This window comes from Henckelia pumila, chromosome 1 (genome assembly GCF_033568475.1).
Source record: "Henckelia pumila isolate YLH828 chromosome 1, ASM3356847v2, whole genome shotgun sequence".
Taxonomy (NCBI): Eukaryota; Viridiplantae; Streptophyta; class Magnoliopsida; order Lamiales; family Gesneriaceae; genus Henckelia; species Henckelia pumila.
Genome location: NC_133120.1, coordinates 165,497,751 through 165,513,467, shown reverse-complemented (window position 1 = coordinate 165,513,467; position 15,717 = coordinate 165,497,751). Strand labels below are relative to the sequence as shown.

Sequence of the window (15,717 nt, the reverse complement as noted above, 5' to 3'; positions counted from 1 at the left end):
ATATTCACCAAGCTCAAACTGAAGTGGCCTGCGACGAATATTAGCATAACTGGCTTGTCTATCTTGAGCAACTTTGATCCTATGCTTGATCAAATCTACCTTGTCTACAATTTGCTGCACCAATTCAGGACCCTCGAATTGTCGTTCCCCGACTTCATCCCAAAATAACGGAGTACGACCCCGTCGACCGTACAATGCCTCAAAAGGTGCCATATCAATACTACGATGATAACTGTTATTGTAGGCAAATTCGATCAAAGGTAACTGATCCTGCCAAGATAAGCCAAAGTCCATGACAGAAGAACGTAGCATATCCTCCAAAGTACGAATCGTCCGCTCTGGCTGCCCGTCAGTCTCCGGATGATATGCAGTGCTCAAACTTAGAGTGGTACCCAACGCCTCCTGAAAACTACCCCAGAAACGTGAGGTAAATTGCGGGTCTCTATCACTAACTATGCTCACTGGAATCCCATGCAATCTCACTATCTCTTGGATGTATAAACGTGTCATGCGATCATAAGAATACTCCCGGTTATAAGGAATGAAATGTGCTGATTTCGTCAAACGGTCAACAACGACCCAGATAGCATCACACTGACGTATATTCATAGGCAAGTGGGTAACAAAATCCATAGTTACGTGCTCCCACTTCCATTCGAGAATCTCAAGATTCTGCAGTAATCCACCTGGTTGTCGGTGTTCAGCCTTGACCTGTTGACAAACCAAACATCTTGAAACAAATTGATACACACTCCTCTTCATCCCTTTCCACCAGAATCTAGTTCGCAAGTCCTTATACATTTTCATGCTTCCAGGATGAATAGACAATCGACTCCTGTGAGCTTGAGAAAGAATATCGTTTCTGAGTTCCGCAACATCAGGTACAACCACTCGATTCGATAAGCATAATAAACCATCTTCCTGATAATGGAATCCAGATGTATTAAATCCATTGGCTAAATGTGCCAAACGCTGAGTCTTATCATCAGATATCTGAGCATCTCTGATCCGAGAATACAATGCTGGCTCAGATAGAATAGTATACAATTGAATCACATTCCTCCCTTTCTTATTCTTGAGCGTAAAACTCAATGAACAGCACTCTTGAATCATATGAGATATTTCACTAGTCTGAAGTGCAGAAAGTCTCACCTGCTGACTCAAGGCATCAGCAGTAAGATTAACAGAACCTGGATGATATTTGATTTCACAATCATAATCCTTCAGAATATCCATCCAGCGTCTCTGCCATATTCAACTCCGCCTGAGTGAATAAATACTTCAAACTCTTATGATCCGTAAATATCTCAAATTTCTCGCCATAATGATAATGCCTCCAAATCTTGAGTGCAAATACAATGGCGGCTAACTCGAGATCATGTACTGGATAATTATTCTCATGCATCTTAAACTGTCGAGAAGCATAGGCAATAACATGTCCATGCTGTGTCAGAACACATCCTAACCCCTGACCAGAGGCATCAGTATAGACAACATAACCTCCTGATCCAGAAGGTAGAGCTAGCACAGGTGCAGTAGTAAGACGCCTACGCAGCTCGTGAAATGACTCCTCACAATCCGAGGACCATATGAAGGCAACATCTTTCCGTGTAAGCTGTGTCAAAGGTCTAGACAACTGTGCAAAATTCTCGATGAACCGACGGTAATAACCCGCTAGACCCAAGAAACTTCGAATCTCAGCAACCGTCGTCGGACGAGACCAGTTCAGCACTGCCTCTATCTTACTAGGATCAACAGATATCCCTTCATTAGAAATCACATGACCGAGAAACACTACCCGATCAAGCCAGAATTCACACTTGCTCAATTTTGCATACAACTTCTTATCTTGTAACGTCTGTAAAACAATCCTTAGATGCTGTGCATGCTCATCCTTGTCATGAGAATAGACAAGAATATCATCAATGAAGACGATGACAAATCTATCCAGATATTCTCGAAATATATGATTCATCAGATTCATGAAGACTGCCGGTGCATTCGTCAAACCGAATGGCATCACCAGAAATTCATAATGCATATATCTAGTCCTGAAAGTAGTCGTAGAAATATCTGAGTCTCGTACCCGCATCTGGTGGTATCCCGATCTCAGATCAATCTTGGAGTAAACAGAAGTACCCTGTAATTGATCGAACAAATCATCAATTCGTGGCAAAGGATACTTATTCTTGATGGTGACATGATTCAACTGCCTGTAATCAATACACAATCGCATCGATCCATCCTTCTTCTTGACAAACAAAACAGGTGCTCCCCACGGAGAAACACTCGGACGAATATATCCCTTATCAAGCAGATCCTGTAACTGCTATTTCAATTCCCTCATCTCTGATGGTGCTAGACGATAAGGCACTCGGGATATAGGTGTAGTTCCTGGTACTAGATCAATACAAAATTCAACCTCTCGAACCGGAGGAAAACCAGGAATCTCATCAGGAAATACGTCAGGAAACTCGCTGACAACCGGTAGCTGAACAATACCCAGACTACTCGCGGACATATCAACTGCATAGATGAGGTAGCCCTCCCACCTGAATCCAAGACATGACATGACTTCAGAGCCGAAACAAGTGGCATTGGAGGTCGCGCACCCTCACCATAAAAGTACCAGCTATCACCCTCAATAGGATGAAACTGTACCAGACGCTGATAACAATACACAGTAGCGTGATACAAAGTCAGCATATCTATTCCCAAAATACAGTCAAAATCTGCCATCGCTAATATCATCAAATTAGCCAATAACACATTACCCTCAAACTCCAGAAGGCAACCCATTATTAGACGCTTAGTTACTATCTCCTGCTCCAGTGGAGTAAATACAACTAAATCCATATCTAATGATACATAAGGTAATCTATGTCTCTTAACAAAGCGACTAGAAATAAAGGAATGCGATGCTCCAGTATCAATTAAAACAAGTGCAGGAATACCACATAACAAAAAGGTACCTGCCAACATGCGATCGCTTCCCTCAGTAGCCTGTTCTTGAGACAGAGCAAATACCTGCCCTTGAGTCTGGGGATGGTAACCAGAAGAACCCTGTGGTGCTGGCTGCTGTCGTGGAAACTTAGAAGCCTGAGATCCAACCTGTGATCCCGATCCACTAGCAGAACCCATGCGATGAGGACAATCTCTCAGCAGATGTCCCTGCTGACTACAAATATAACAAGCACCAGTAGCTCTCCGACATGAAGCTGCAGGATGCTTTCCTCCACAATGGCTACAGAATTCCTCCTTCTTCTTCTTCTTCTTTCCAAAACGGAATGTACCTCGTGAACCATGAGAACCAGACGAAGTACTAGGAGTAGAAGAAGACGTAGGTACAGATTGCACAACAGATTGAGCTCTCGGCTCAAATGATCCACTAAGCTGTGCTGGCATCAACAACTGTGCCCGCCTGTTGCTAGTCTCCACAAGACGGCAACGGTTCACCAAAGTCTCAAAAGATACCGGGTCATCACAGATGACAACCTGAGAGTAGATATCTTGGTTCAAACCTTGTAGAAAGATATCATACTTCGACACATCACTCTCATTGATACGAGGACTGAAAGGTAGCAGATCAAGAAATCATTGCTGATATTGATCAATAGTCATTGATCCTTGCCTCAGAGTAAGCAACTCCATCGATCGTGCTTGGCGAACAGCTGGAGGAAAATACAGTTTCTGGAACTGCTGACAGAAATCCCCCCAAGTCACCTGTCCTTTCTCAGTACGTGCCTGAGCAGCCTTGGCATCCCACCAAAAACGTGCTCGATCCTCTAGAACAAATTCTAGAACTTCCAATTTCTGATCCTCAGTACAGTCGAAAGCACGAAAAGTACTATCGAGTTTAGACATCCAACTTCTTGCTTGTTCAGGATTCTCGCCTCCCACCAAAGATTTCGGTCCTACTTGCATGAACTTATTAATAGAGTAGCGACGTCTACCCTCATGATGACGATGCTGATCATCATGATGGCGGTGATGATGATGATGACCACCTCCCTGGCCAACACTACCATGACTCTCGTCAGCCATATCCTGAAAAGAATTGCACATTAAAATCCCAAATGCGCAAGAATTACTCAAAACTAATTCTAAATCCCAAGTACTAATCCCAAAATCTAAGCATGCTCTGATACCAAAAATGTAGTGACCCTGCAAGGTATCACCTACTAACTGGCAACTAATAGCATGCATTAAACTTAATACAGCAAAATAACTTAATAGAGTAAAACGTGCGGAAACATAACTATAAATTACATATCAGCTTAGTATAAAAGTGTCAAGCTTATTCATCAGTAGTGATACAACCATATCGAAATACTTAAACAGTAAACATTATACAGCTATATCGAATCCTGCTGTATAATAAAATCCTCAAGGCTTCTGCTCCCTAGTCCTGCCTTGAACTACCAGCTCCGTCCATCCTGCGACCTATCCCATGGAGTAGGGTGTCCAAGATAACAACTAGGACGTGAGCACTAACGCCCAGTACATAGACATGAGTACATATAAATATGATGCATGCAACAGGATGACTGGTCAAGGGTCATCTGAAAAGTCATGCTCAGTACCGGCGCCACATGAGTGCTGCCACCGCACGGATCAACCTCTGGGTGCAACCACACTCGTCTAGTACACCAAAGTAGACAGACATAAATGCCCCCGCCGTCGTGGTACTCTCAGTGACAGACTATCGAGTATAGAGCTGAGCGACTCTATAGTCAGGTATAACAAGGTATAGGCTCAACGTGTATATGCACATGACATATGAATATAGAAAGCGGTAAATCATATATCATGCCATATAATAATGCTAAATAAATGAAACATATAAACATGTATACTCGTTGACAATCTCAGTCAATGTGTACGTACCTCTAGGCTAGTTCAAGTATAGTAGGATCCTAGGTTCCAAGTCTATATTCAAAAGTTTACCGTATCACTACACAAATTCTATAAGCCTTAACTAAGCTAATATGTACTCCCAAAACTTAAATAGATTCTCGGACCATACCTTCGTCCGTAGTTAGCCCTTTGGAGTCGCTAGTCCCGGATGACTATAACCACACCTTGATTATTCCAGAACCATTATTATAACCGATAAGGCCCTCAAGTGTATATCTCACACTATATAACTGAAGAAAGAAACTCGGGAATTCGTATTTAGAAATGAATCTGGGAAGCCCTATTTATAGGCAAAATTCCCGGCCAAGATCGGAACCACCGATCTCGGGATCGGAGCTTCCGATCCAGCTCACGCCTTGCATGTACGACACGCCAGGATCGGAACGTCCGATCCGACGATCGGAGCTTCCGATCTCGCTTTCGATCAACACTTGTCAAAACTCGTGGCTGAGTCATCGGGTAAAGCTGGCAGCCGGAGATCGGAACGTCCGTTCCAGGATCGGAGCTTCCGATCTTGGTGCTTCCGATCTTGGTGCTTCCGCTGAGCTTCCGAAGTGGCTGGGATCGGAGCTTCCGATCTGAGTTCGGAGCTTCCGATCCGGCCCAAAGTCAAAAGCCCCAAATTCTCTTCCGAAGTCCAATAACACTCCGAAATTGATTAATTACCAACCCTTAATCATGTTTATCATATTATTATCTTAAAATGGAATCTGAGTTACTACTGTGTTTGGAACTATGCAAATACCGTTTTAGTTTTTGGAAAAATGAGGTTTCAAAATGATATTGGTATTTGATAGAATTTGATGAGATTTCATTTAACTAAGTGAAATTCTTACAAAATAGGTCGGATTTCATTAGATTTCATGGGATTTGAGTTTATAAAAATAATAAAATTATTTTTACCAATAAATTAATACAACTTACTAATAAATTTTAAGTTATTTAATTTGTTTTTACAAAATATCATTTATCCAAAATTTATACTATCAAAGTCCAAATTATATTTGAAATTTTTGCCAAACACCAAAATAAAATTCCAATTCTATGGATTTAAAATCCAAATCCAATTCTTATTCAAAATCCAAATCCAAATCCAAATCTAAATCCAAATCCAAATCCAAATCAAATTCCTATTCTAAATCCCATTTTTTAGGTGTCCAAAACCCAATGTTAAGGGTTTTGTCTGCATATGTAATTTTACATATTTTATTTTAGTTAATTTTTTTTTAAAAAAAAGTAGTCAAAATTTAGTCCCAAGTGTAATTAATAACTTTGCTTCATTGGAATGCTGACATATGCCAGTTTCACATCAATAATATGCGAGACCATACCTCCAAAGGGGTTTTCTAGTTAGTGAAGTAGGTGAACACTTGGCCAGAAATCAGAAGGTCGATTCTCCCTACCAACACCTTCTTGGACTAGTCTGTTGCACAAGGCTTGCCTAGTGCGATTTACTTGGCTAATGTAGTTTGCAGACTATTGCGTTAGTTTGAGAGTTTATTCAGAAGGTAACTGCTACGGGTTCTCACGTAATTGAAAAAAAAAAAAACAATATGCGACACCATGTCATCAATCAAGCAGAAAGACAAAAATTAAAAAGAAACAATCTTATTACATTAACACTGAATTCAATCAATTAGAATACAAACAAACAAAATTAGACCAACTTACACGACTAATTTTACTACCTTTATAATTTTTGTGAGGAACACCTGATATTATCAATCGATTTATATAGGGTGAAATCAGATAGAGATCTATTTCGTAATCTTCTTATCCAATTTCCATCAATATAAAAATTAGAAGTGATTTTTTTCTCTGAATTCCATATCCGACAAGTGTTGGCATCCAAATGTTTAGGATCTCGAATGTTCAGAATCTGGTCGAGTAGGAAGATAATATCTCGATATGTCACTATGTACATAATTTTTGTTACATAGTCAATTTCAACCATTTTAAATTTCATTTAAGTTCAGGACTGACGTACACGGTTAATTTTAACCTACCTTTACAGGAATTACCCCCATGATAGATCTAAGGGTCCTTATTTATCAATACATGCGGGGTCCACTAAAAAATAATGAACCCCACATTTATTGATAAATGTTCACCGTTAGATTTATGTCAAGGCAGTGCCTGTATAGGTAGGATCTAACTTACCGGCGTACACATAATTATAATTAACATTCAAGTACATGAACAAATAAATACTAGTTAATACATAACATAAATATATAAAACATACGTTTTCACTTACTTTGAAAGGGTGAGAAAAAAAGAAAATAATTTTAAAAGTGAAAAACATTCGGTTACTAATTCTCTCTGGCAATCAATGAATTAATGCACCAAAGAAATGAAAGTTACAGTAAAATTTTAGCGCAATAACAACATGTTCAATGATGGGATGATGTTGGTGAGATGAAGTTGGTAACTTCATTGTATGATGATGTCAGCGATGAAGTCTTCATTTCTTAGTTCTGCGAGGGTGAGATGTTGTTGTAGAGAAAATGTTGAAATATTAATTTTTTATTCTATTAAATATATTTTTATTGAAACACAAAATAAATTTGCAGAATTAAAAAAAATTAAAATTACACATAATTAAATTTTAAATATTACAAAAAATTAAGAAATATACAAATAAATTTTTATTTCATTAAATATATGGATAATTCAACACAATAAAATTTCATATTTAAAATTTTATATTAAACATAATTAAAATTCAAAAGCTTACACATAATTAAGAAAAAAATACATTATTAATTATTCATCTCCATGAAAACTCCAGATGTGTTCGATCAAATCCTTCTGAAGCTTATTATGCAAATATCTGTTTTGAATGTCGACACGTCGCTCCAAAAAGACTTTAAACTCTATGGTAGGATCTCTCGAAGTAACAATATCCGGTAGCACGTATTCATTATCACGAGCAGAAAAATCACGATCTTTGAGCATATCTTCTCTTTCGTCCTCCACAATCATATTATGAAGAATTATGCAAGTTTTCATTATATAATATAAATCAATTGGATCCCACATGCGGGATGGACATCTCACAATGTGCCAACGCGCTTGGAGTACACCAAATGCTCGTTCAACATCTTTTCTAACGCCTTCTTGATATCTTGCGAATGTCCTATGTTTTTGTGAGAGAGGCCGAGGGATGGTCTTGACAAAGGAAGCCAAAGATGGATAAATACCGTCGGCAAGATAATACCACATGTTGTACTCGTTCCCATTCACCTCAAACCGCACTGGAAGGGGCTTCATCCTTTGCAAGGTTTAAGAACAAATTGGACCTCTCTAGCACATGATTGATGTCGTTATAAAATCTCGGTATGCCGAAGTATGCATGCCAAATCCATAAATCTTTCGATTCAACTGTCTGGAGTATGATTGAAGATTTTTTTTTATGTCCACTTTGATATTGTCCTACCTAAGCTATTGGAAAATTTTTCCAAGCCCAGTTCATACAGTCAATGCTTCCAAGCATCTCAGGAAAACCCCTTCGAGCATTTTCAGCAGTGAGCCTAGCAACATCCTCACGTGTTGGTTGTCTCAAATCTTGCTCAAAAAATATATCATACACCACCCTGCAAAATATTTTCAAACATTCTAACGCAGTCGACACACCTATTCTCAAGTATTCATCAACGACGTCACCCGCTACATCATATGAAAGCAGTCGGACTGCAGCTGTAACCTTCTGAAGTGATGACAACCCAAGAATACCGGTTGCGTCCCTTCGTTGAACAAAGTAAGACACATTCATCTGTAAATCTTCAACAATTCCCAGAAACAAAGATCTACTCATTCGAAATCATCTTCGAAAATCTTTCTCGTTGTAGACGTGACTATCGGCGAAGTAATCTTTATATAATCTCTCAACCCCCACAATACATTCTCGATCTTTGTTTTTTAGCCACGTTTGCGGCTTGAATATCCCATTTCATGCAAAGCGGCGTGCTTCAAAAATCGATAGCTCGGTTTTTGTATTGTCGTGAATAAAAATTGATCAATCATGGGATCGGAAATTTCATCATCCGATGATGGTGATGAAGAAGAAGAACTCTTGTATGACATGAACAAAAAATGTGTTTGAAATTTGTTTGAAAGAAATTGGAGTGTTTTTGAAGCTATAATGAAGTTAATTTATAGGAGATTCAAGAACATAGCCGTTGGATATTTTATCCAATTTTTTAAAATGATTTATCTTTTTTGTCAAAAAATATTAAATGCTAAAATAATATTGACCATTGATCTACAAAGGCCAAATCATCTCATCCACTCTTTTATATTTAATTTAAAATTATATTATTATAAATTTTATTTTAAAAATATTTTTCATAATTTAAAACGGCCAGATTAAATCTGGCCGTTCGATCTTAACGACCAGATTTTTCTGGTCGTTAGATTTTTGTTTTAAAAAAATAATAAAATAATAAAAAAGCATTGGGCATCACCGCACGGAGACCCTCCGCATGGGGCCCAATGCTTCCTCGCACGCGGATAACATCCGCATGCGAGGTTCTCGCCCCTTGGAGGGCGAGAAGATGAAGTGCGGCAAGGAAGCCCACTTTATCGTTGGGCTTCCTCGCCCCTTGAACATGGCCTAACATTTTAGCTCAATTTAAGTTTTAATTTATTCATTAATTTCAGCCCAATAACATTTTAGCCCATTTCGAATAACATTATTAATAAACAATATTAATAATATTATTTCGAGTTCGTTCGGAAATCTCATCGGGATCCATCGAGAAGAGATTATATGCCTGATTTCTCCTCCGATATTCATCGAAAAAAATATCAATAATTCGGTTGGGAAAACATCAGGTCATGATTTTTTTGGGACAAGATTCAAGATATTTCAAGATTTTGGAAGATTTTCCCGTCCTCGGTTTATAAGTGCGGAATGCTCCATTGATATATCCACAAGCAAAAAATAGAACATTAACTTAAAATAATTATTGATGACAATCACAATCAAAATCTTATAGTTGTGGTTGGATCTACCATGACTAGTATACGTAATGTCTTAATTTTATGTACTTTTATTGAATTCAGGTAGAGTTCAACATACTCTAAGTGTATTATTTTAACTATCGATCAAATAGCTCAATGATTTGTCACATCAGTTCGTACACCATTAATTATATCCACGTGTTAAGATATAAACCATTAGATTCATGATTTGGGTACTATTCTAAGGGTAAGAACTCATTACCGGATAATAAATACACTTGACCATTCAAGTGTCGTTTGACGTCAACCTTAAAATATAGTACAACTTCCATGATAATAGATCAATAGATAATATCCAATGGCGAAGTAAGTCAACACATGGGGATACCACCTATTTTAGTCCCTATTGTTTTTTGTTTTTTCCAAAATAGTCCCTCTTTCTTTCGGGCTGTCAAATTGGTCCCTAATGTTTTGTAATGTTTACAAAATTCGTCCCTTCCGTCATCTCGACATTAAAAACTAACGGATAAAAAGCCCATCTTCAGGCAAATACTCATTTTGGTCCCTCCTGTTTCCGTTTTTCTCAAAATAGTCTCTCTTCTTTTTCGACTGTAAAAATGATCCATAATGTTTCTTAATTATTCCCATTTCGATCTCTACAATATATTGACATTTTTACCCAAACATCAAGTGAAAGTATTTAAGATATTATAAGTTGTGTGTCTAAATAAACTAGTTAATAAATGTACATCAATATCAAAAAATATTTTACAAAATCACATCGACACTCACTAAAACTTGAGGATCCTTATCGAGATCTGAATCCAACCTGAGTCCAAAACTTCAATTCTGAAGTGAAACTGAAACCAAGCAAGGAGTGTTAGAAGAGGCCGGGAGGATGTCCCAACGTAGCCCCTCCAACGCTCAAGTAAAGAGATGAGCTAGGAACCCCTCGAAATGAAAGTAATAAGTTACAAATAAAATGAGCAAACACGGTATTTATATGGAGAGATGTAGGAGACCAACCAACCTCTCTCCTTCCACCATCTACTCTCATGGGCTAACTTTACCACTTAGAGCTGGATCCGGCCCTGATTCTTGGCTATGGACTCGAACTGGGTCTAAGCATGTGATGATATCACTCGTGGGGTACCACCGACAAAGATAAAACGTTAACCAAATGCAAACAATAATTTCAGCTTCTTATTTGCTAATATGTTATATACAAACAAATTTTTCATGTATTTTCATTGTTAAAATCACAAGTTTTAACATTTCTCTTCGAATATTTATTTATTATAACACAATATATATTAGTTTTTGAATTAATATATACGTAGGTCTACTGGGTTGGCCTATACCGTCACCTAAAATAGGTGGATTGAGTTGGTGTTTTTTCCAACCGGCCTAAAAGGTGGGCCGGCCCACTGCGCTGGCCCATTTTGACACCTCTACTATTTGAACTGTAGTAGAGTACGAAAACCAACGCTCATTTATTTCTCTGTCTTCATTCAAAATTTCTTGAGCATAACAGATAAAATGTTTTGCCGTCTATATTGATCTGATTGTCTTTCAATCAAAATTTGATCCAATCCGGATTGATTGAAGATAGAATGTCTTGGTCAGACCAGTTTAATTATCTCAAATCAATTTTTTTTTCTTTCAGATCAGTTTTTTTTGTATTATAAATTTGTTCGGTTTGACTTATCAAAATTACTTTTGTGGTCAAAAGAAACTTAACATTTTACTTAGCATTATGTCACTTGATATTTTAATCATCGAACTAATACTATATATTGGGGATCGGTAGCGTGTGTAGAGGGGGGAGGGGGGTGAATACACACTCTAAAATTCTTTGAAAATACTGAAGAGATTGAGTAAATGTTAGTCTACTTAATCGGTTTTTCTCAGCTTCCTATATGAAAGAAAACTACTGTAATAGTGCGGAAATATCTATCTAACAAATAGGTGATAATGTTGGAAGTATGATGCAATGCAATAAAGAGATCAGAGTTTGTTTATGGATGTTCGGAGCTCAATCTCCTACGTAATCCCTTCTTCCTCATGGGAAGGATACACTATAAGACTTTGGCTATTACAACGTCTTCAATACACCCAATCCAAGTTAGGACTTATCACTGCCTAAAGTGGAACTCCTAGATTTACATAGATAAGATTCTAAGCTCTTATCAAGCTTCTTTGGTTTATGATGATTGTGGCTAAGCTATTTAAAGCTTAGATGCTCAGATCCTTGAAGTTAACTAAGTTTCCTTCGAACACTGGTTTGGATTTGAGTAACCCTTGAAGGATCTCTTGAAGATCAGATAGGCTTCTACTTTAGCGAAGGGTTGTATAAGATTTCGAGTATTCAGAGAATTCGTGTTCCAAAGATACTTGGACAATGTGTTGGTTTTTTCTCTTCGTATTTTCTCTAAATAAGCTCTTGATATTTATATCTTCAATTGCAACGTCTCTATTGGTTCGTTAAGAGCACCTTTCAAGATGGTAGCCTGAAGCGTCTTATCATGTAGATAGATGATAGACTAGTTTCCTCTTTAGATGGAGCAAAACCTGCTAGCATTCTGAATATCTGTTATGCAGTTGCTTTAATGTCCATTCAATGTGTCTTCACATTAAATTCCATTTATGGCTATCGAAGCTTTATCGGCTAGCTTCTTAAATGATTGTCCTTTCGCATTTAAGTTTTATTGTCAAGTGTACGTTAGAGACTGTTTGAATTTGTATGAGATCGGTCTTGTACTTTGGTTGACATATATTCTGATACAAGAGATCGGTTGATGTTTGAAGATCAACTGATATGTGTAGATATGTGAACACCAATTGCTAGCTGATATCTTCCAGTCGGTTGACATCTGTCGGTAGACGTTGTTCCTGTTTTACATAGGAAAGATGACTATAATATAACAATGATATATTATTTTGTTATCACCAAAATTCAGGATTCAACAATTTCCCTCTTTTTTGGTGATGACATAACATAAGCCCCAAAAATCATAGCAAGCGATAAGAGGAAATGAATTCATTGCGAAGATGAATTGCATTGATACATAAATGTTACAAGCAATCTTAAAAACTCAATAAAAACCTATTACACCTACGTTGCTGAGATAAGGAAATTTTACCTGTTGTACTGATTATTGCCTTTGCTGTGGAACTTCTCGCTTCTGTCGTTCTGTATCAACTGATTTTCTGGACCCTTCCCCCTTTTTGACATCACTACGATTGAGATGAGAAATAATTTCTCCAATTTGAGCACCTGTGGTGGCTTGAAAGGAGTCAATGCGGGAGTCAATGTGAGCGGTTAGATCAGCTTGTAGAACCAAAATCTTTGCAGTGGTATGCTCAGTTGTACAACGAACAGTTTGTGAGACTTGGTCTGCAACTGTTTCCATAGCGTGAAGATTTCGTTCCGTATAGTTTCTTAATTCAATGACGCATCTGCTGATCTCAGAGGATAGTCCATTTAGGCGAGACATAATAGTTTATCTAGAGCTTGCAATGCCAGCATCTTGTCCTTGAATGCGGTTGCTAAGGCTCTGCATTGTAGATTGAAGATTTTCAACGATGCTCTCCAGATCACAGTCAGGAGATTCCATTGCAACGAGAGAAACTGAAGTAGGTTTGGTGGTGATACGGATGTCGTCAGCATCTGAGGCATTGATGGAAAATTCTTGAGTATCATCAAGAGTCTTAACCGAAGATGAAATTGCATTTTCAGCAATTGGTTTCGTTAGCGTGATGTTTTCCGAGGAGGGGGATGCAGCTGTCCTGACGGCCTGAGCAAAAGGATCGATAGGACCAATAGAATGAATTTCCTCAATAGTTGTTTTTGGTGAGGAATCAGCAAACTGGGTCTCATGAGGAGAAGATGTTGGCTGAGATACTTCAAAATCGGATATAAACTTCAAAACTTCTGAAACAGAAGTGAGTGGAATCTCAGGGAGAGAGTCATCAGTAGCAGCTGTGGTTGTTTTGATCGGTCTTGATTCTGAATAGGCAGGATGACATGATGTTGTCGGTTCCTCAAAGGTGGAAGCTAATGTTGTATAGGACAACGGAGATTCATCTTGTGCCGCAAGAAATTCTTGTCCTTTGTTTGTGAAAATGAAATCGGGGTGTTTTGATTCATCGTGAGAATCCAGAATTGGTAGCATTGCCTTAACTTCTTGAAGATACATTTGAATGTATTCATTGGTCGGTTGAGGAATGTAATGCTTCAGCCGATATTCACTCAGAAGTGTACCATTGACATGTACTGATTGTTTGAGACATAAGATAACCTCACAATCGTCTTTGGCAGTCTTGATCTTCGGTTGAAAGTTCCGTTCTCTTTGTGAGAGAACATAGCAAGTGAGGCTATCACAAAGTTGGAAATCAACCAGTTTGAATGTGCTGAGAGCTGTGTCAAGATGAGAAGTGGCTGTAAGAACAAACATCTTATCCTTCAATTTGGCAAGGTATTCCAACTTGTTTTCATTCAGAATTTGAGAATATGAGATTTTTGTCCGATAGTCGAACCATTCATCAAATTCTCTGAGTCTAAAGCGAACTGCTCTGAGAATACCAGAGATGATAAGAAATACTTCCATTTTTTTATACGGACGAGATTGAGGTGGAGGTACAAAAATGCCTTTGCCTTTGCCTGGAAGATCAGTCATGGTGTTGGTGCCAGGTTTTTGAAGTGATGGCTCGGAGATAGTTATGCCTTTAGAAAGATGAACCTGAGATCTGATGAGTGGAGCAGTACAGGAAATCACTACGTCGGTCGATGGAGTAGATTCGGTGATTGTGGTGATCGAGATTGGAGTAATTGTAACTGTAGTGCTGTTATGTAGTGTAGGTATCAGCTTTAAAGGTGACATGATATGAATCTTGATGTGTAAGATTAGCAAACACGATTACAAATCCGAATCATACCCTCTAATCAATAAACAAAAGATCCAAAGTTTTTCCCAATCTTTGAAACAAGTAAAATTGATAGGATTTTTGAATTTCCACCTTTAATCGACGATACGATTAACAACAGAAATCACGAAAATTGAAACCAAATAAAACCTTCAGATAACTTGTATCTGACAATCTTCAGTGAGAAACAATCGACAAATGCTTCCAAGTAATTAAACTGGAAAAAGTTTGATTTGAAAAAAACCAAAGCAAAGCTTTGAATAAAATTCTAGAGAGAATTTAAATAATTTGTGTATAAACTGAATCTGAATTATGTTATTCAATAATGAATGTATTTGTTGTATTTATAATACAACTACAAAATAATAAAAGATATAGCAAAATAATATCTAAAAATATCAAAGATATCTCTTAAAAATTTCCTAGTATAATTAAAACACTCAAAAATAGAAAAATAACATCAAAATATCAAAATCGTGAACACACACACAACATGCCGAAGTGTGTGTAAATTTTCGAAAAAATCAGGCTCGCTCGAGCGAGCATAACTCGCGCTCGAGCGAGGAGCTCTCTGGTCTCGAAAATTCCCAAGCTCGCTCGAGCGAGCACGAAGTGCGCTCGAGCGAGAAGTCCTTTGCCCAAAATTGTTTATGCAGCTCGCTCGAGCGAGACTGGGTTGCGCTCGAGAGAGATCTATTCTGCCTCACTTTGAATTCCTTCACTCCTTTTTACTCCCAACAATTCAAGGACGCATATGCAACTCCCAAATTGATCCTTAAGTGATCCAACTCCATCTTGGTAATTTAGCATTAGCTTTTGAAGTGCCTTCTTGAATTTGTTAGCTCGACTCCTCGTTATTGGCCCTCGTGGCAACTACAAAGGATCTCGAACTCCACTTGCCACTCGATC

General features: G+C 38.0%; 2 protein-coding genes across 2 annotated transcripts; both read right to left on the bottom strand.

The window, feature by feature from the left end:
* Window positions 1-7,683: 7,683 nt before the first annotated feature.
* Window positions 7,684-8,190, bottom strand: LOC140874379 (uncharacterized). The gene has a single exon (XM_073277664.1). It carries the CDS (start codon window positions 8,188-8,190, stop codon window positions 7,684-7,686), a length of 507 nt encoding a protein of 168 aa, XP_073133765.1.
* A 166-nt stretch (window positions 8,191-8,356) lies between these two features.
* Window positions 8,357-10,939, bottom strand: LOC140874378 (uncharacterized). Its single transcript, XM_073277663.1, has 4 exons — window positions 10,913-10,939; window positions 10,712-10,823; window positions 10,407-10,538; window positions 8,357-8,700 (listed from the first exon to the last, which is right to left on the bottom strand). The coding sequence occupies exons 1-4, from the start codon at window positions 10,937-10,939 to the stop codon at window positions 8,357-8,359; spliced, it is 615 nt and encodes a 204-aa protein (XP_073133764.1).
* Window positions 10,940-15,717: the final 4,778 nt, after the last annotated feature.